General features: G+C 40.9%; 1 protein-coding gene across 6 annotated transcripts in view; it reads left to right on the top strand.

Annotated features, from left to right (window-relative positions):
* The window catches only part of PTPN13 (protein tyrosine phosphatase non-receptor type 13), a 112,812-nt gene that overhangs the window by 81,913 nt on the left and 12,106 nt on the right, over positions 1-18,793 (top strand). For 5 of the 6 annotated variants that reach the window (XM_033060192.1, XM_033060193.1, XM_033060189.1 and 2 more), the window contains 18 exons: positions 168-265; positions 2,074-2,130; positions 3,418-3,510; positions 5,538-5,645; positions 6,335-6,466; positions 6,698-7,164; positions 8,137-8,280; positions 10,033-10,126; positions 10,908-10,993; positions 11,545-11,707; positions 12,597-12,811; positions 12,893-12,991; positions 14,425-14,762; positions 14,960-15,134; positions 16,438-16,596; positions 16,807-16,978; positions 17,082-17,292; positions 18,342-18,412. In XM_033060192.1, the coding sequence (XP_032916083.1) occupies positions 168-265; positions 2,074-2,130; positions 3,418-3,510; positions 5,538-5,645; positions 6,335-6,466; positions 6,698-7,164; positions 8,137-8,280; positions 10,033-10,126; positions 10,908-10,993; positions 11,545-11,707; positions 12,597-12,811; positions 12,893-12,991; positions 14,425-14,762; positions 14,960-15,134; positions 16,438-16,596; positions 16,807-16,978; positions 17,082-17,292; positions 18,342-18,412 (2,882 nt within the window). The remainder of the gene's footprint in view (positions 1-167; positions 266-2,073; positions 2,131-3,417; positions 3,511-5,537; positions 5,646-6,334; positions 6,467-6,697; positions 7,165-8,136; positions 8,281-10,032; positions 10,127-10,907; positions 10,994-11,544; positions 11,708-12,596; positions 12,812-12,892; positions 12,992-14,424; positions 14,763-14,959; positions 15,135-16,437; positions 16,597-16,806; positions 16,979-17,081; positions 17,293-18,341; positions 18,413-18,793) is intronic. The other variant, XM_033060191.2, reaches the window with a different exon arrangement.

The raw sequence follows: 18,793 nt of genomic DNA, 5'->3' as shown, positions 1-18,793 counted from the left end.
GTAAGAGTCTCTCTGACCACCCTGCAGTATCTTTGTGTACAGTCACTGTACATTTTGCATCAGTTTTGATTTATTATTCATGCCATTATTTTATTACATTGATCCTTCCCTCTCCCAACTTCCTCTTCCCTCTGTCTGGTTCCCCTTCTCTCCTTCTCCCCTTTAAGTTCAAAATCTCATGCAGGTTTAAGTAGAAGCCCTGAAAGAAAGAAAAATGAATCAGACTCATCATCCATTGAAGATACCGGTCAAGCCTATGTTGTAGGTCAGCATGCAAAAAATAATATTACTGTGTTTACTAACTAACCTCTAAAATTGCTTTGGGTGTAATGCTTTGATATATTTATTAACTAATGGTAATATTCTGATATGAACATGGGACTATCATGTTAAAGCAATCCAGGCCCTTACTGCAGTGAATCCAAAAAAATCCTCCTTTGGTCAGTACCAGTCTGTGCACAAGGGTGTAAAGTAACAGCTGTAGCAGAAAACAGCTTCCAGGTTGTCCCTTCAGGGTGCCATTTGGTTGTATGGATCTTTTAATAATTTGCTACTCTTCATAGTCTGTTTGTGAAGGCTAAACTTTTTTAGTGTTTTCTGTGGAAAGGGTGTGGGGAGTGTTTTTTGGAAGTGACTGTTCAGCATCAGCTGGGTATTGGCCAGTGCCTCTGAGTAGTAACTCCACACTTTGGTTTGTTTGGGTTTTTTTGCTCAGATATAATACAATGTAAATTTTTTTTGCATTACACTGGGTGTTTGACAAAAGACACTTTTGTAGTGAGGTAAGCCAGATGCACTCACTCCATTTACTTGGCAAGGATTGGAGTGCACACAAGCATCTTACTATTAACTAAAAGAGAGAGTTAATATTAAAAAAACCCAAACATTCAGAGCAGCTAAATATACTTAAACTAACACTGGGTTATTAAACATGAATTTTTAATATCTGTGTGTCACCAGTTTCTAGTTCTAGATGGTTCCCTGTTGTAACAATAGACTGAAATATTTGCAACCTTAGCTGCTGGTTGGCTTTACTGTATTTACAGGACATCAGAAAAAGTGGAAGGTGGTTAAGTTTCTGAGGATGGGGGTCATTATAAACAAACCAAAAAAAAAAAAAAGCAAACAAAGCAGAGTGTGATATCCCACATCTGCCCCCCAGTGCACTTGAAACCAGGACTGACTTGGGAATGATACATTTTCAGTTCTGAGAGCATGAACGCTGAAGAGTGAGATGAGGCATGCAGGTTCTGTACTGACTGCTTGCAGCCATTTACCCTGTGCCTTTAGTTTTACAATTAATATGATCATGCCCTTACCCATAATCTTTTGGGCAGCAGTTCTGGATAGGGTCTTGGCTACATGTCAGAAAGTGCTGCTGAATCACACTGCCTGTGCTGAGGGTCACAGGTTCTTTGCATGGTGACACACATCAGATGAAACTTCAGGGTTTTTAGATTTGGAGAAGGCCAGGGATACTTTCCTAAGAAACTTGAATTATCTTCCCTCATTTACTTTCTTATATTGGTACATTTATTATTTTACCCTCTTTAAAGTAGGGCCATATTTGCTTGGCTGTGATAATTTCAAAGAAAATATGATTCTATAAGCAAATGATTTTTCAATAGAAGTAGTTCAAATTACTTGTTTACTGCAGCAGCTTATTTGTTCCTTTACAAAATCTTACAAGAGTCCTGTTGGTTAATTAGGTTCAGCATATTCAATATCCAATATTGTTAGAAAAGCTAGTCTTTGACTTCATTGCTTAAGATCCATTACTTTTATCTGAAGTTAACCATGGTCATAAAGGCCAAACCTCTATCCTTCCTTGAATTCATTACCTTTGCATGAACTATCATCTATCTGAACCTTAAACTACAGCTAGAGTACATGGGTAATTTGGATTTGCTAATACAAAGCTAGTTTTATGTTTATTCATTTTTAATAAGCAGTTTGATATTGTGAACAAGCTCATCTGAACTGTGTAAAGTCTGAAATAAATCTTGGTAGCTCCTGTATTTAAAAAAAAAAAAAAATTGATAATAGTGTCTAATACTTCCATGCATGTCACAGGTGTTAGCATGAATACTTCAGAAAATCTTCTGTCATCAGCAGCATTAAAAGAGAGTGGTAAGTTGATAATTAATTCAGTCAGTTTGTCACTTGCAAATGCTTCACTGTTCCACCTGTGCTATGTCTTTGATATTCTTAAGTGCCTCTGCCAGTTAGCTAGGTAGCAGCTTTTCCTAAATGCTACTCCTAGTATTTATTTTGGATTACTTCTTGGGGGAGGTTTAGACATCTGTGGGTAATATTTTTCAAATATAAATAGTGTCTGTGTAGTTTGGGACTTGAAGGGTGCTCTTAGCTCCAGATCATGCTCTTGAAAGTTCATTTCCCTTGGGAGGTTACTGGTTCTGTGTTTTCGTTCTTTCACTCTTTAGACTTGATGTGGTTTTGTGGGTGGAAGAAAACTCCTTTTCTGGGTGATGTGCTCTGCTGCACTCCCCTGCATCACTTGTTCTCTCCTTGTCCCAGTGTGTGGAGCTCATTAGGTTTCTGCAGCTGTGGATTGCCTCTTCCACTTAGGGCAAAAGTATCCCAGGCACTCCTGGACCAAATGAACGTCTTCTCTAGGAAGCAAGTCCATGAGTTCAGACTTCTAAGCATGTTGGTGCTTCCTGAAGTTTCAAGAGATTGGGCCTATTTGTTTGTATTTTGTTTTGTTTGCTTGTGGGATGGGTTTTTTTGTTGATGTTTGTTTGTGTGTGGGTTTTTTTTTTTAACCAAATTATTCTCCTTGGGCCTCTTAAATGCCTGGGTCTACTTCAGCCTCGGGGGTCAGGGTTCTGTTGTGAGGATGCTCAAATTTTAGAAGAGGTGGAATGAGCACCCTGTGGAGTTGCAAATGAGGAAATGAATTTAAGCAAGAGTTTTAGTAGATGTTTCTGATTTTGGTTGTTTTTTAATGAAAAAACACCATTAAGAGAACTCATTGAGTAACCTTTCAGTAATTTCACATAATGACCCTCAATTTCAGTTTTACCACTGTGTTTGCATCCTCCCTACTTATGAGCAGAGCACATAAGCAGAGATTTAAATATTTTCCTGAACTGAGACTAATGAAATTGAAGATTCTAGGACTCAGTTATGTTGTCCTTCCACAAGACTGTGCTAGCTGCTTTTCTTAGCTGGAGTAAAAGATTTTTAACTGCTGAAGATGGAAGTGGGTTAGAAAGTTTGTGGAGTTTTTTTTCTGTCTTTGGCCATGGCTTAGAAGATGAAAGTTGGACCCACTAGATTAAAGCAACTTTTCAAGTTAACAGAGAAGTAACATTTTTAATGGAAAATAACTTTGAAGTAAACCTGAAGGGAAATGTTGAGATAGTGTCTGATCATGAAATGTTGGCTTTACAGTTGACTCTCTTCAAACAACACAGAACAGAGTTGCCACACCAGAGAGAGAGATCACTTTGGTGAACTTGAAAAAAGATGAAAAGTTTGGCTTAGGTAAGTGGCTTTAAAGTCGCTGTTGACATGTATTTCTAGAAGCCAAAATCAAAATAAAGTTTTCTGCTCTGTATTTAAGCATTTATTGTAGAACTGAGTGAAGTGGTGCAGGCAATTGCTGGATTTTGGAGGCATTTTAAATGCACTTTCTGTGATGTTAAGCAAGTCTGTTTTTCAGTTTTTTCCGTGTTGTAAATGTAGGATAATATTTATGTTGTGAACTAGTCATCCTAGAAGTTTGCCTTAAAAATTTATCTCTGTGCTCAGCATAGAATTTTGTCTCTATGGAACCTCACAGCTTTGAGCTATGACAAATGATTTCATGATTATAAGCCGCACCATTTTGACTAAAATTTTGGTCCGAACCCGAAGTGCGGCTTATAATCAGGTGCGGCTTATATATGGACAAAGAACAAAAAGTTGCTGTTTTAGTTTGGAGGACAGGTGTCTGCTGAGAAAGGCAGGAGCTTCTCTTTGAAATGGAGAATGTAAACCCCCTCCCTCCAAATTATTATAATTCTGAAATCAAGGGGCTCTCAGGTAAAAATATGGGAATTAGGAATAACAGTTCTTTTCTAGGGAAATTAAAATAGAAATACAGTACTACAAAGAAACAAACTCCAAACCCTGACAAAGTCAGGCAGGGTGTTGGTAGCAGTCCCATTGAATGGTGGCTGCATCCTCCTGCAGTGACAGAAGTGATTCAGTTGAAGCAGTGCTCCTGTACAAGGTGCAGTTTCCCTCTAAAGCTCCAGTGGTGATGTGGAGAAATCCGGTTTTCCTCTGGAGTCCAGTGGAGAAAGGGGCTCCCTTAGTGTCCCAAAACCTCTGTTTTTATCTTGGTAAGAAATGTTGGGCTCTTCCCCCTGGTTGGAGCAACTTTCAATTGGATGCAGTAATTTTATCAGTCCCACAGTGGGACTCAATGGCCATTGGCAGAAAATGACTTGCTGGAGGAAGGATGGGCTGTGAAAAGATAAAGAACAATGCCCTGCCTGGTTTCAATGGATGGCCCATTAGCAGAATATCTGCCGTTGAGATAAGGATCACTGCCCCCACCCTCAACAGATGGTGATAGAACAGATACCTTTTATCACACTCTGTGTTGTAACATGTGGCTTATAAACAGGTGCGGCTTATGTATGGACAAAGAACGAAGAGTTGCTGACACCCGGAGATGCGGCTTATACTCAGTGCGGCTTATAATCGTGAAATTACTGTAATAAAAATTGAGTGTCAGTGTTGTGCTTTAGGAAGACTCTCTAAAGTGTCCTTAAGGACATTGTTCTGGCATTCAAAATCAGACTGTAGTGTAAATTTGAGAGGGAAGAAAAGCCTACAAGACAGTAATACTTAGTGTACACTGCACAGTAATGTACAAGTTGAGCAAAAAGGAAAAAAAATTCAAAGAAATGAACTATTTCTCCTCTTTCTTCCTTCTGCAATTTATGGAGTTTATGGTACTTTGCTATTTTAGCTAGAATGGAGAAGACTTGGTATCTTCTACTTTGTTTTTTCCTCTGGAACATTCGTCCCTGATTTACATGGTAGAATGAACAGAAATGGATTAGAAGCCTCAAAATAAAACAGGAAGATTGAAAACACAGATCTTAAGACCAGGGTCAAAATTCTATGTGAAACGTTGAGCAATGGAGAAAAGGAGAACTTTTTTATGTAATAGAAAACAAATTTTATCTGTTCAGCAACTGTGCATTTCATATCGCCTGTTTGTGTGTTTCTCTTGCCAGAGTTCACTTCTGTAGCCTTTGCTGGAGTGTCCTGGACAGACAGACAGACAGATAGACAGACAAAGTCTAAATCAATTGCTTAAAACAAGGGTATATAATAAAGCTTAACCAAAAAGCTTTGCTGTTTGTTTCCATGTAGATTTAAATTTGAAGTGTCTGGGTTTCTTTACTTCACATTTATTAGAATGACTGAGGTTTTGTTTGTTCTAAAATATGGGCTTCTGTTAAGTTATGCGCTGATCACTGACATTTTTCTTGCTTTGGGCCTTTTTTTTGTAGGCTTTCAGATAGTTGGTGGAGAGAAGACAGGGAAACTTGATCTGGGAATTTTTATTCATTCAGTTATTCCTGGAGGACCAGCTGATTTGGAAGGAACTCTAAAACCAGGTGAATAGCATAAAATTCCATCTATGGCTCTGGGTATCACAGTTCCTTGCAATGGTGACCTTCAGTTACCTTCCAGATAATTTCTGAAAATTAGTGATACTTCTTTGTTAAACTATACAAAAACAATAATCATAAAAATCAATGTAAAAATGATGAAGCTTGAAGTAGCAGAAAATTGATGTTACATATTAAGATAAGGACTTTATTTTCCATTATCTGTCTTGCAGAAGCATTTTAATTTAAAGTTATTAAAACCCAGTATCCCTACTTTAATTTTTGAAAAAGTTAAATGGAACCATATACTATAACTGTAACTGTAGTGGGGGAGGAGGAGAAAAATGTATTTTTGTTTCCTTCTCGTTTAGTTCATGTCTTTAGTTCATATTGCTCATTTAACTTCTGATTTCTGCTTTTTCTTTCTTTTTTTGTTTTTTCAGCAAAAGAGAAGGTAGAAATCATAATATGTAAATATTTGGCAGGTTTAAAAAGAGGAAATATAACCAGTGCTTGTGGTCTGGTTTGGGGTTTGGCTTTTTCTTTTTTTTTTTTTTTAATGATTAAAGATACCTATTCCAGCATTACTTGAAGTTTAGTAATTTTTAATCCATGCATTGTGTACAGTGACACGTTGTCACTGATGGGTAAAAATGTAGATGTTGGACTGTGTCTGAACAACCCCTTGTCTGCAGGACACCGCCTCATATCCATAAACAGCACGAGTTTGGAAGGCGTCAGCCACCAGGCAGCGTTGGAAATCCTGGAGAACGCTCCTGAGGACGTGACACTTGTCATCTCCCAGCCCAAGGACAAGCTGTCCAAAGGTAGGATTGCAGTGTCTGCTGTAAGCAGCCCAGCTAGCTTGGCTGTGTGTTCAGAGACAGAATGAAGAGGTGTTGGGGTAACCTTAGGTGAGGGTGCAGTGTGAGCAGAGAGCTTTCTGCGGAATATCCAGGCAGGTTAAGCCTTCCTGGGTTGTAAGCTGAGAAAAGGGTGTCGTGCTGCAGATAAGGTGTTGCCAGCTGCTGATGGCGGTCTTGTCTCCTGGTTTTCAGCATCGTCTAACACCGCTCATATCAGCAATGGAGCCAGGGGTTACTTGAGGAGGCCCTCTTCAGTGCAGGACAACGAGGCAGAGTCCTCTTCAGAGGAGCCCAGCCGGTGCCGTGGTCACCAGAGGCCTGTTTCGGGGAGCCTCTCTGGATTGTCGGGAGGCAAGCGGGATGGAAGCATGAGCTCCCAGGACTCCAGGACAGAGAGTGCCAGCCTGTCCCAGAGCCAGCCAGCCGGCTTCTTCGGCAAGCGCGCAAGCGGGAGAGCCCAGCAGGACGCTCAGCATCACAGCGAGTGCCAGCCTGTGGGCTCCAAAACCATCGAGAAGAGAAGATCCTCACTGGACAGTACTCGAGCAAAAAATAAAAGGCCCGGGGCAGTGGAGCCTGTGGAATATTCTGACCGAGGGGATTCTGACATGGATGAAGCAACTTACTCCGGCAGTCAGGAGCAGCAGCCAGCTAAAAAGGCATAGTGGATTTCATACAAATATTTCCCATCTGTGTGATAGTGGTGTTGAAACAACTGTCTCTGGGTGTCAGGATGTGAGGGAAGAGCAGCCTGGCCTAGCCTGCAGCTAGTGGCTGCTTTCTAATAGCATAGTGATTTTGTTCAAAATACATGGAGAAAATCACTTCTGTAACTTGAAACAGCTTTCTAGTGTCACAAGATGTGTCTTACTAGAGGCAGATTGTGCTTTAGGATGAACCTATAGTGCACTTGCTGAGGCTGTAGGAAACCTTTCAATTCTATGTGTTTGTCCAATATGTTCATAATCTAGTGACCGCCCCCAGAGGTAAGTTTATTCAATTGGCAGAAAAATGAAGTTTTTCCTAGAGGAAAGTAGGAGGGATACATCTGGAGTGGGTAGCAGCAGAACTCATTGTCTTCTGGGATTGACCTAATCCTTGAAAAACTGCTCTTGTTCATTAAAATTCAGCAGTGAGTCATGCTCTTGAGCAGACACAGCTTGCTGCTTCACCTTTCCAAAAGGACACAGCCATCACAAGTACTACAAATTTATTTCCAGCTTGCAGTGATTCCTCTGTTCAGCTGATGGAGGTTATTCAATTAAATTGTGGCAGCTCCTGCTAATTAATCCAACAGACTCTAGGCTGCTCTAATGCTGAAGTACTGCAGTTTCAGTGCTCTGTAAGCAGCTCACTTGGCCAGTAAAGACTTGGCTGCTAAAGACCAAGCATATTTCTATGCTAAACCTGTTCAATGGCAGGAATGCAAGAGTTGAAGCAAGTGAGCCTTGAGTCTTACTAATTTGGAATTTGCCAGGTGGACTCTTCTGGCTGTGTCTGACTCAAAACCCCAGCCTTTAGGGTCTTAGCTGTAAACATGTTCTAAAGGCAAATCATTGTGTCTTTTTGTTTTGTTTGTTTCTTTTTCTTTCTCTCTCTCTTTTTTTTTTTTTCTTTTTTTGTAAATAAAGGATTCTTCCTCATCGAATACAGCAAACAAAGTGAATTCTAAAAAGGTTTCTGCAACGCTTCTTAAACCTGGAGATATCTTTGAGGTTGAACTAGCAAAAAAAGATAACGGCTTGGGAATAAGTGTCACGGTACTGTTTGACAAGGTTTTTAGATGTTTTCTCTTTTTCTCTACTCCCAGCAACCCATTAAAATGCTAAATTACAAGGAAGCAAAATATTTTCTGGAATCACTTTAATTATATAGATTTATTGATGTGTGATTAATCTTACCAAAGCTGAAAAGTAATACTATTAATTTATATTAATTTTCTTGTAATCTGCCTTTTTAAGTAATTCTTGTTTTTTGTTTTATGGTGGAACCCCAAAGTCCTAATAGACTCTTATCACAGATGCTGCTTTGTGAGTACAGAAGGCAAGATGGTCTTTGTCCCTTGCTACCTAATCTTGTGGCAAATTTGCAGGGAAGGAAGTGAGACCGTCCCAGACTGGCACAGCAGGCAGTGGAAGTGGTAGTGTTATTTAAGAGTATCTGTGCACGCACACTCACATTCACTGTGTTCAGTGTTCTCCCTCTGCTGGAGAAAAGGCAGAAAGCAAAAAACTACTTAAGCCCAAATGAGACCTGGCTGACACTGCTTTCTTGCAATATGAGGCAAAAATATATTTTTTAAGACTGATTTCTCTTCAGGCTATAAGATTTTGAAGGTAGTTTTATCTTTAGGGCCTGTCATACTGCAGAGTGGCACTTCAGGGAAGAGTAGAATAATTTATAACTGAGATGCACTCATTTTCCACTGCATCTGTTCTTGTATTAAAAAAATACATTTTAATATATTTTAATATTCAGCTATTTTTGATGGAGGAACAATTTGCAGGCCTAGCACTGTTTCCATATATATGGCTAGGATTGTAAGAGGAGCAGAAGGAAATTCTGTTATTTTTGGCATTCCAGTCTATTCAAAGTCATGTTCCATTGCTTGAGACGGTTGAAGGAACAAAGATAGAGCAGGAGTTGGTTGCTGAGGACCACTGGACCTGCTGTATGCATGCAGTGGCTTTGTAGAGATGTTAGAAGATGCCAGCCAATGCAGAGATTTCCCTTTATGAGTGACCAGGTGGTATCTTCACTACCCTCTGCTTTTCCAGCCTCCATTCTGCCCCTGCATTGTTTTTGCTGTACGGTGGTGATGAGGAGAGGTGTGCAGTTATCTGTGGGTTAAGTTTTCACTTGTAACACTGTGTGCTTTGGGAGTGAACAACCAACGCTGTTGGTCTTCCTCTTCCCTGCAAGTCTGTGGAGCGCAGTGAGCCAGAATCACACAATGGTTTAGGATGGAAGGGACATTTAAAGATCATCTAGTCCTTCCCCTGCTGCAATCAGCAGAAAGGCCAAGGCCCTCCAAAAACAATGTCAGTTCAGCTTGAGCAGCTTAGACCTTCAAACTTGTCTGAGCTGAGAGAAAGCAGCACTCCTTAATTTCCTGTTACATCAGAGAAGTTGTGTTGGAGTAGGACACTGCATGGTTGTGCATCTCCTGCTTTGGCATGCTATGCTCTTGCACATGTCTGAGCTTTGGTGTGTGCATGCAAGCATGTAAAGTCCAACAAATGCAGACATGTTTCTGCTGAAGGACATTTATTTGTGTTTTGTGCATTTGCATTGTAATGCATTGTGTTTTTACAACCATCCCACCCCAACTTCATTTGTAGCAAATTGCATGACTGCACTGAACATGCTTGATGTAACATTTTGGTTTTGATAGTTTCTCTGATTTTTCTACATGCCAGTAGCCCAAATGCTTCCTAAGAACAGTTTTCCTTGTGTGACACTGTGTTTAATTACTAAATATTCTAACTGCAAAAAGACTAACAATTCTATTTTTACTTTCTGTTTAGGGTGGTATAAATACTAGCATAAGGCATGGTGGTATTTATGTGAAAGCGATTATTCCCAAGGGAGCAGCTGAAGCAGATGGCAGAATAGAAAAAGGTAGGATTTCCATTCTTTCAGTGGGGACTCCTATGTGAAAAAAGGCAGAGGACTGTCTTTTGGAGACTTGACAATATCCTGTGGCCTGGAAACTAGTACTCTGTTTTCCTCCTGTCCTTGTACCTTATTCACTGGGAAGAAGAGCTGTTTTTCCAAGCTGTTGCAGTTGTCATTTTAAATATTGCCGTGATGGCTAATTCTGCAGGTGAAGGTTAAAAAACTAATGTATAACAACTGCAGAAGCAACAATGCTGGGGCTGTGAAGGGGAAAAATAGGAGATAGCCTGTGGGATTTTTATTCACTTAAGCAGCCTATGTTAATGGAGAATATTTCTCTGTTCCAGGCACAGAGAGAGAGGGCTTTGTGTTATTTGTGGCCTTCTTACTTGGCACGCCTGGCAACTCAATACAGAAAATGCTGTAATTGTTATGGCTCTTCTTGTTAGTAAGCCAGGCCACATTCTTCACTAAAGTGAGCATTCCCACTGTGGACTAAGATTTGTTTTAAATAAAGAGTCTGAGCTTTTTGGCAGGCTGTCACTCTGATGGTTAACACTAGTTTTGACATGGGATTACCCCTCAGAATCATTAGATTGCAAAAGACCTTTGATTTGAACCATACAGTTTATTTGCAAAGTTCTCTTCTTGATTTCAGAACATGGAGGGGAGGGAGAATTTCCTTAAATAACTGCCCTTGTTAGCTCAGACTTGAAGATTTCTGTGCATCATAGATGTTTTACAGGTGATGCTTTGACTACTTTTTCTTAAATTATTAATGTAGGTGACCGTGTGCTCTCTGTCAATGGGATTAGTTTGGAAGGAGCTACCCATAAGCAAGCTGTTGAAACACTGAGAAACACGGGCCAGGTGAGTGGCTACTGGTTCTACTCCTCTGTGGTAAGCCAGTTCTCTATGAGTGAAAAGAGGTAAAGGAACCTCAAGGTAAAGAGGTAAAAGAATTCTCCCCAGTGTTGATGTGGTTACTTTAGGTTTGCTTTCTTTGACTCTTTGGCTTCCTGACACGTCTGAAAATAGCCAGTGAGTGTACACATTCAGAACTGCTGAGAACTACTATTTGTGTTCACTTTATAAAATGTTTTGGACTTAATTCACTGAACAAAGGTGCAAGTGACACTTCTTTGACACCTCTTAACACCCTCAGAACTTTTTAGGAAGAAAATCCTTTCTTATTCTATTGGCAAGTATCTTGCAAGTCCATAAGTGTATTTTGGAGGCTGTCATTTAACAGCCCTTAAAAAATAAGGAATAATTGGAGGATGTGTATGGGAAGGGGAGTGTCTATAACAGTTGCTACTATAAACGTTTGGGCCCTGAGAAGTTAGAAGGAAATTCATACTCTAGACTGTGCCATTTCTGTGACTGTTCCCAGTTAACTGGAGAATGTTTCCTCTCTGTAGGTGGTGCACCTGCTGTTGGAAAAAGGTCAGCTTTCAGGGGCCAAGGCTCATGCTCCAGTGACACCACAGTGCACACTCCCAAATCAGGTGGGGCAGTGTGAGCCTCAGGAGAAGCCAGCGACAGAATCTTCAAATGCCAAAGATTACAGCTTTGTCACTGCAGGTCAGGTCACACAGAACAATTGTCCTAACTCTCAAAGCATTCCGTAGTTTCATAGTATTTTCTTCACTTCTTAAGTTGGTAATGGAGTGGTGAGAATCTATACCAAGCCCTTGCACTTAATGCAGTCTCTTGCTTTTTGTGCTGTTGTGTTTCTTTTTAGGACTTCATTTCACATCGTGGTTACTTTATTTAACTGTTCCCTCTCACTATTTCCTGTTGTTTCTCAGTTTCACCAGCCTTAGGTGACAAGGCTGTAGCAAGGTTGGAGTAAAGGAGGTGCTGCTGGTGTTGCTAAGGGGTGCCAAGGGGAATTTAGATATTTATATATAAATGAGTGCTTCTGTGGGTCCTGCAGTTCCTGTCTTAGGAGAGAGAAGACATCAAGAGCTAGATGAGGAGAGAAGGATTTGTGCCCCTGACTGAGGCTGACATAATTCAGCCTCTCTTGGTGACTTGTGCAAGTGAAGGGAAACCTACCCAGATGGCAGAACCCCTGCAGATACCTTTGGGTCTTCTTGCATGGGGTCTGTCCTGTCTGCCAGGAGCTCCAGTTGCTGCTCTCACTAGTGTCTGATCAGTGGGAGGAAAGGTTGTGTCACTCTGTACTTTAAAAAATTCCTTAACAGACTTCCTAGGGAATAATCCTTTGGAGATGCTCTGCCTTTCTGCGTATTGATGTTGTCAGGCCAAGCAAGCAGACTGAGAAGTGGTGATCAGCTTTTTGTCCTGTTTAACCTGGAGGGATCTTTTGGGTAACACTTCTGTTCAACTCAGTGAAAGAGTCACATGAGGGGGAGATTGCACATTGTCAGGTCTTGAATAAGATCACAACACACTCTCTCCATGGCCATGTGCTATAGAAAATAATAAGTTAATGTTTCTTTTACAGAGAACACCTTTGAGGTGAAACTCTTGAAGAACAGCTCAGGCCTTGGGTTCAGTTTCTGTCGTGAAGATAACCTGACCCCAGAGCAGCTGGGATCAACTATTGTGAGGGTGAAGAAGCTCTTTCCTGGGCAGCCAGCTGCAGAGAGCGGGCAAATAGAGATCGGGGACGTCATTCTGAAAGTGAATGGGGCATCACTGAAGGGTTTGTCCCAGCAGGTTTGTACCTATAGTAGTGAAACTCATACTGGGGTAGTCCTGCAAGGCTACATCTGACACTGAATCCCTCTGTGGCCATAGGAAGTCATCTCTGCTCTGAGGGGAACATCTCCAGAGGTCTCTCTTCTCCTTTGCCGGCCGCCATCTGGAATACTACCGGACATCGATCCTTCATTGCTGGTAAGATGTCTGGCATGTGGATTTTTTAAACATCATTTGCTATTTAAGGTTCATTTATTCAGTCTGGTGGGTGGGTTGGTTAAATGCAAGATGCAGGTGGAATAATGGGGAGAATGCTCCCAGAAATGTGGTTCTTAGAATTAATCCCTTAGCAGTGCACTGTTTTGTGTGAATGTTAAAGGAATGTATGGCTTCAGAAGCTTTTTTCCTCCGCTTTGTGACCTAAGATATGAGAAATAGATTTAATACAGAGTTTTTGTGGCAGAGATTTTTTTGCAGCCCAATGCTTTGGATTTGATATCAGATAGAAATTGTATATTTTTGTGAAGGATATTCTGCAAAACACTAGTTTGGTGTTGATGTATGTAAAAACAGAGAAATGTTTAGAGGTGTTCCAAAGAACATTTTCAAAATACTCTAGTAAATAAACTGAAAGAACAGAAGGCCACTTCTGTGGATACTTGAAGATTTACTTTAGGATACTTGAAGAAGTGGAAATGAAATGTGTTTCAGCAAAAAGAGTGTAGAGGACAAATGGTCTGAAAATTAGGCTTTCCATAATACAGGACAGTGTAAAAACTAATGGAGACAGGTCTTCAATTTAAGTTCCCCAGGGAATTCATGACAGCACTAAGCCTGCCAGAGTTCAACAAATGTTTTGAACAAGGCTCTCAGGCACAAGGTGTGATTCCTGAGGCTCTCCTGTGCAGGGCAAGGAATTGGACTTGGATGATCCTTGTGGGTCTCTGCCATCTCAGGATACTATGATTCTGTGATTCTGAGTTACTTTAACATTATTTTCAAGCAATACAATCATTCAAGTCTGATGAGAGAAGTTGAAATGTACAAATACAAATTTAAGTGAAGTTAGGATTGGAGTGAGAGATAAGCAACTGAGCAAATTAATAATACAGAGAACTACTCCTGTAACAGACCTGTTTGTAATGTGGAATAACAGTAGAACTTTATAGAACTTGGTTAACAGTTATCATTTGGTATAAATTATCTAAGTTTTTGCAGTCTGCTATTGTTGCTTTTTGTTTGACAGCTTCTCTGTTTCCCTCCTCTGTGAGATTGGTTTGACTTCAGTAGCTCTGTGAGCCTCAGCTTCTGGTTGCAAGAGACTTCTTGGTAGTTGCATAGAAGACTGCTGGGCATAGTTTAAAAGCATCTCTCAGTAGGTTTTCTGAAGCTAAAGTATTTTTGTTTTCCTTAGATGAATTTAAAGGTTTTTAGCAGCCTAAGTTTCAAAGTTTTGCATTCTTTGTCTTGGCCAATTTGCATTGAACTTTCTGAAACTGTGCTATGATAGGTTTCCACAGTTCAGTCAGTAACCACTGACTCCTTGTTTTTGGCAATTTTATGCAGTCTTTGAAACTTTCTTTTGTCATCAGAACTGGATTATGATGAATTAAATGCTTTTGCTCTTGTAGACCCCCATCCATTCGCCCCCACAAGTTTTTCCAGAGGTCAGCAGAGAAGTTTCTGGTCCTTCAAATGGAGAACAAGGTGACAGCTCAGATGAAAATGAAACTACTGATCTGAGCAAGAAAAGGCTAAAATCTCCCTCCAGAAGAGACAGCTACAGTGACAGCAGCAGAAGTGGTGACGAGGAGGTGATGGAGTCAGCAGCACAGGTGGGCCTTGGCTGGAGCTCTGGGCTGTACCACAGCTCAGGTGAAGCTGAGGCACACCCTGGCCAGGTGGACACTGTTCGCACCATCCTGTATCCTGAGCAAGAGGCTCCCAGCAAGGCAGAGCTTGAGGACAGGTAGGCTACTGATAATGATCCTCATCATCCTGCAGAAATGTTTATGTGAGAAGTTTATTGGACCTATTCCTAGAAATACTTCATTTGATTTGCTTTTTCAGTCTGCATAAAGTCAGCCTTGGTTCATATATTAGTTTATGGATGACAGCCACATTGTACTGACTCCCATTTTTCTTGTTTTTCTGCTTTATCTGTAGTGATGTGCCTTTGGATTTGCCAGTGATCCCAACCTGCAGAACTGTACCTGATGTTACCACATCCATGTTAATAAATGAATGTTATGCTACTCCTGTCTCTGAGCTGACTTCACACCTGGGAGAAATAGATTCATTGCTGACCCAGTTGGAAAAAAATGCTGAAGAATATGAGCCAGTAATACACTCTTTGTGTCTTTCAAGAGCATAAATGTCCTGCTGTGGTTGTTTTAGCCATGATTTTGAGAGTGGATAGAAATTAGACACATCACTTTACAAGTGGGATAGTTGTAGGTTGTTCTTGCACTAATCTAGATGTGTGCCTTATAAATGGCACATACATTGTCATTTTCTAATTGATGATGGCAGCTACTCATACCAATGTCTGCAGATATTTTCTGTGTGGGCTCTTGAAGAGCTGATACATTTCCCTCTGTGTATGTGGAGGCATCCAAGTGTACACAGGTGGATGTGTATATGTCCATTTCATGGGTCATTTCATCCTGGAAACCTTGGCATTAAATATTTACCTACCACTCAACCATGTACTCAGAGGAAGCTTAAATAGCAGGTATCTTGCTTGTGCTCTTTTAATTTTAGGGGATTGTTTGGAGGTCATAATAAATTGAGGCATCAAGGGCATCAGAAGTCCCTGTTCTTTGGTGCATTTGTAACTATGAATCCCAAAAACTTCCTGCTCTGCTGCAAGATGGAGCCTATTTTTGAGGCTCTTCTGAGAAAGCTTCTTGACACCACAGAAATGTCTTGTGTATCAGAAGAGACTTCCATATTCTCACATGATCTATTCAAAGATTGAAAACAATTGAAATTGAATCTTGATACATCCCAGTTGTGAGGGTCTTCCAGGTTATAAAGCTGCTCTAGCCAATACTCCATTTTGACAAGAAACTGTATTTTTCTTATCCCTTCTTGGAGAAATTTTTCTCCATCCTTCTTGGTGCACTATGATTTTTTTTTTAAATGCAAATGAGGCAGATCCATATCTTTCAAATCAAAATTAGTGCAAATTAAAATGGGCAAAACACGTGCATGTGTTCAGTTTCAAGATAAGCTCTATGGTATTGTGTCTCACTGTAGGAAAAAATGTTCACTTATTTTGTTCTGAACAATTATGGATGTGTTGAGATATTTAAAAATACAAAGCCTTTCTTACATGTGACAGATAAGGGTAAAATAAGGTGTGAGTTTTGATGTGTGCCTTCGGAATTTTGTTTGATTCATAGACTTTTGGCCCATGTCATTTCCATGCAAAACATTATTTGGTTCTGTCTGAACTCATTAGAGATGTTTATTAGAAGCAGCTAAGCTGAGCCTGATAAGAAATATGTCTTGTTGCAGATTTGTGTCCCAGTTAAATCAGTAGGTACATCAGTTGTCTGCTTCCAGCTGTGTTAAATTCAGTAAAATGTTCATATTTCTTCTGAGTGCCTGTGTTGTAAAGTGCTGTTTTGTCCCCCTAGGAAGTGGAGCTCCGAGTGACTCTGACAAAGTCAGAAAAGGGCAGTCTGGGTTTTACAGTGACCAAAGGTAATGACAGTGTTGGCTGCTACATCCATGACATTGTTCAGGATCCTGCCAAAAGCGACGGGAGACTACGGCCTGGAGACCGGCTGATAAAAGTGAGAGAATTAATGTTTTCAAGTACAGGGGCGGCATGGAAAGGACAGCTTTGAGTCCAAAAATAAAAAATTAACTGTGTTGTAAGCCAAGGCAAATGGGATTAAAGTACAAAGGCATGCACCTTCCTGGAGACATGATTCAGTAGCAAATGCCTCCTCAGTAATGGTGTCTCACTTGGGACCTAACTGGTGTTGCTTTTGTTGTTGCAGGTTAATGACATCGATGTCACCAACATGAGCCATACTGATGCAGTCAACTTTCTCCGAGCTGCCCCCAGGACTGTCAGATTAGTGCTAGGGCGTGTTCTGGAGTTACCAAAGATGCCAGTGTTGCCTCATTTGCTGCCTGACATTACACTCATGTGCCATAAGGAGGAGCTAGGTAACATGGAATTAATCTGCTTTTTGCCCTAAAGAAAAATCTTCCCCTTCAGTTACAGAGAAACCTTGATTTTTTATTATTTTCTCCTTCTTTCCCTGCCAAGGTTTGTCATTATCAGGAGGTCATGACAGCCTTTATCAAGTTGTGTATATTAGTGACATTCTCCCCAAATCAGTTGCTGCCAGAGAGGAGAGTCTTCATGTACTAGATATTATCCATTACATTAATGGAGTAAGCACACAAGGAATGACTCTGAAAGAAGCCAAAAGAATGCTGGAAACATACCTTCCAACAGTGGTGCTCAAAGCAACCAGGTGTGTTCTGGAAGCAAATGCTTCCTTGTACTTTTTGTTTTTCTTGCATGATTGTATGAGTGTGTGTATGAGTATGCGAGTAAAACCTCTTCCTGATATGACAGGAAATTCACCACATTTTACTGAGGACTGACTCCAAAGAAAGGGTCTGTAAATTCACAGCTTTTGTGCTGCAGTGGAGCACAAGGGTATGTGGTACTTGCTGTGCTTTGTGCTTCTTGGGAACACAAGGCTGTGTCCAGCTGTGAACTACAAGTGTTCAAATAGACCCCATGCAATCCAGGAGGAATTAGTCAGAGACCTGCTGTGGCACTTGGGCACTCACAGGTCTGTGAGGATGGATGGGATTCATCCAAGGATATGGAAGGAACTGGCAGGGGAGGTCACCAAGCCACTCTCCATCATTTGTCATAAGTCCTGGCTCACTGGGGAGGTCCCAGGCGACTGCAGGTTGACCAGTGTGACACCCATCTGCAAGAAGGGCTGGAAGGAGGAACCAGGGAACGACAAGGCCTGTCGGCCTGACCTTGGTGCTAGGGAAGGAACAGATCACCTCAAGTGTGACCACACAGCATGTATAGGACAAGGGGATCAGACCCAGCCAGCAGGGGTTCAGGAAAGGCAGGTCCTACCTGACTCACTTTCATGACTGGGTTCTCCATCTGGTGGATAAGGGAAAGGTTATCTACTGGATTTAGTGAAGTCTTTGATGCTGTCTCCCACAGCATTCTCCTAGAGAAACTGGCAGCCCATGGCTTGGAGGGATGCTCTTCACTGGGTGAAGAACTGGCTGGAGTGAAAGAGAGGTGGTGGATGGTGCTAGTGGGGTTTTCCCAAGGCTCAGTATTGGGGCCAGTGCAGTTTCATTTCTTAGTTGATGATTTGGAAGAGGGGATTGGACATGTCATCACTCAGTTTGCAAATGACACCAACCTGGTTGGGAATGATTAGCAGTTTTACCAGTAGTACTGTTTACTTCAACATCTGATGATTATCGTGTTTTGTTTTGTTTTTTTAATAAATATTCCTGTAACTATTTCTTTTCACAGAGATGGTCATGCAGTGTTCCCAAAATCCAAAAGCCCTGAGAACTCAAGTCCATGGCCAATGAAAGCTAATGGTAAGATCTGTGTGCTTACCCATAGCAGGGGAAATGCACCTACTTAGAAAAATAAAGGAACTGATACGGGCCATAAAGATACTGTCCTAGTCAAGCTTATTGTGACCAGCTGCAACAGGAGCTTGCTTGATCTTTCCTCTAAAAGCTCTATGAAAGAGATTCAGCAACAGTGTCTTTATGATGTCATTTCTCATGTAGTTTAGAAATTCTCTCTAATATAGAGCAGAAGGGTTCATTTAAAGAATGACCCAGATGTCAGATATTTTAAAATTTTTTAAAGTAGTCAATGACACCTGTTTGTGGGGTTGTATCTTGTACATTTGGAGGAAAAGGGAATCAATGCTGTTCTCAAAGGTGCATGTTTCCACTGTAAGTTGTTAA

This window comes from Catharus ustulatus, chromosome 5, assembly GCF_009819885.2.
Source record: "Catharus ustulatus isolate bCatUst1 chromosome 5, bCatUst1.pri.v2, whole genome shotgun sequence".
In the NCBI taxonomy this organism is placed as follows: domain Eukaryota; kingdom Metazoa; phylum Chordata; class Aves; order Passeriformes; family Turdidae; genus Catharus; species Catharus ustulatus.
This window is presented reverse-complemented; position numbering and strand designations above follow the sequence as displayed.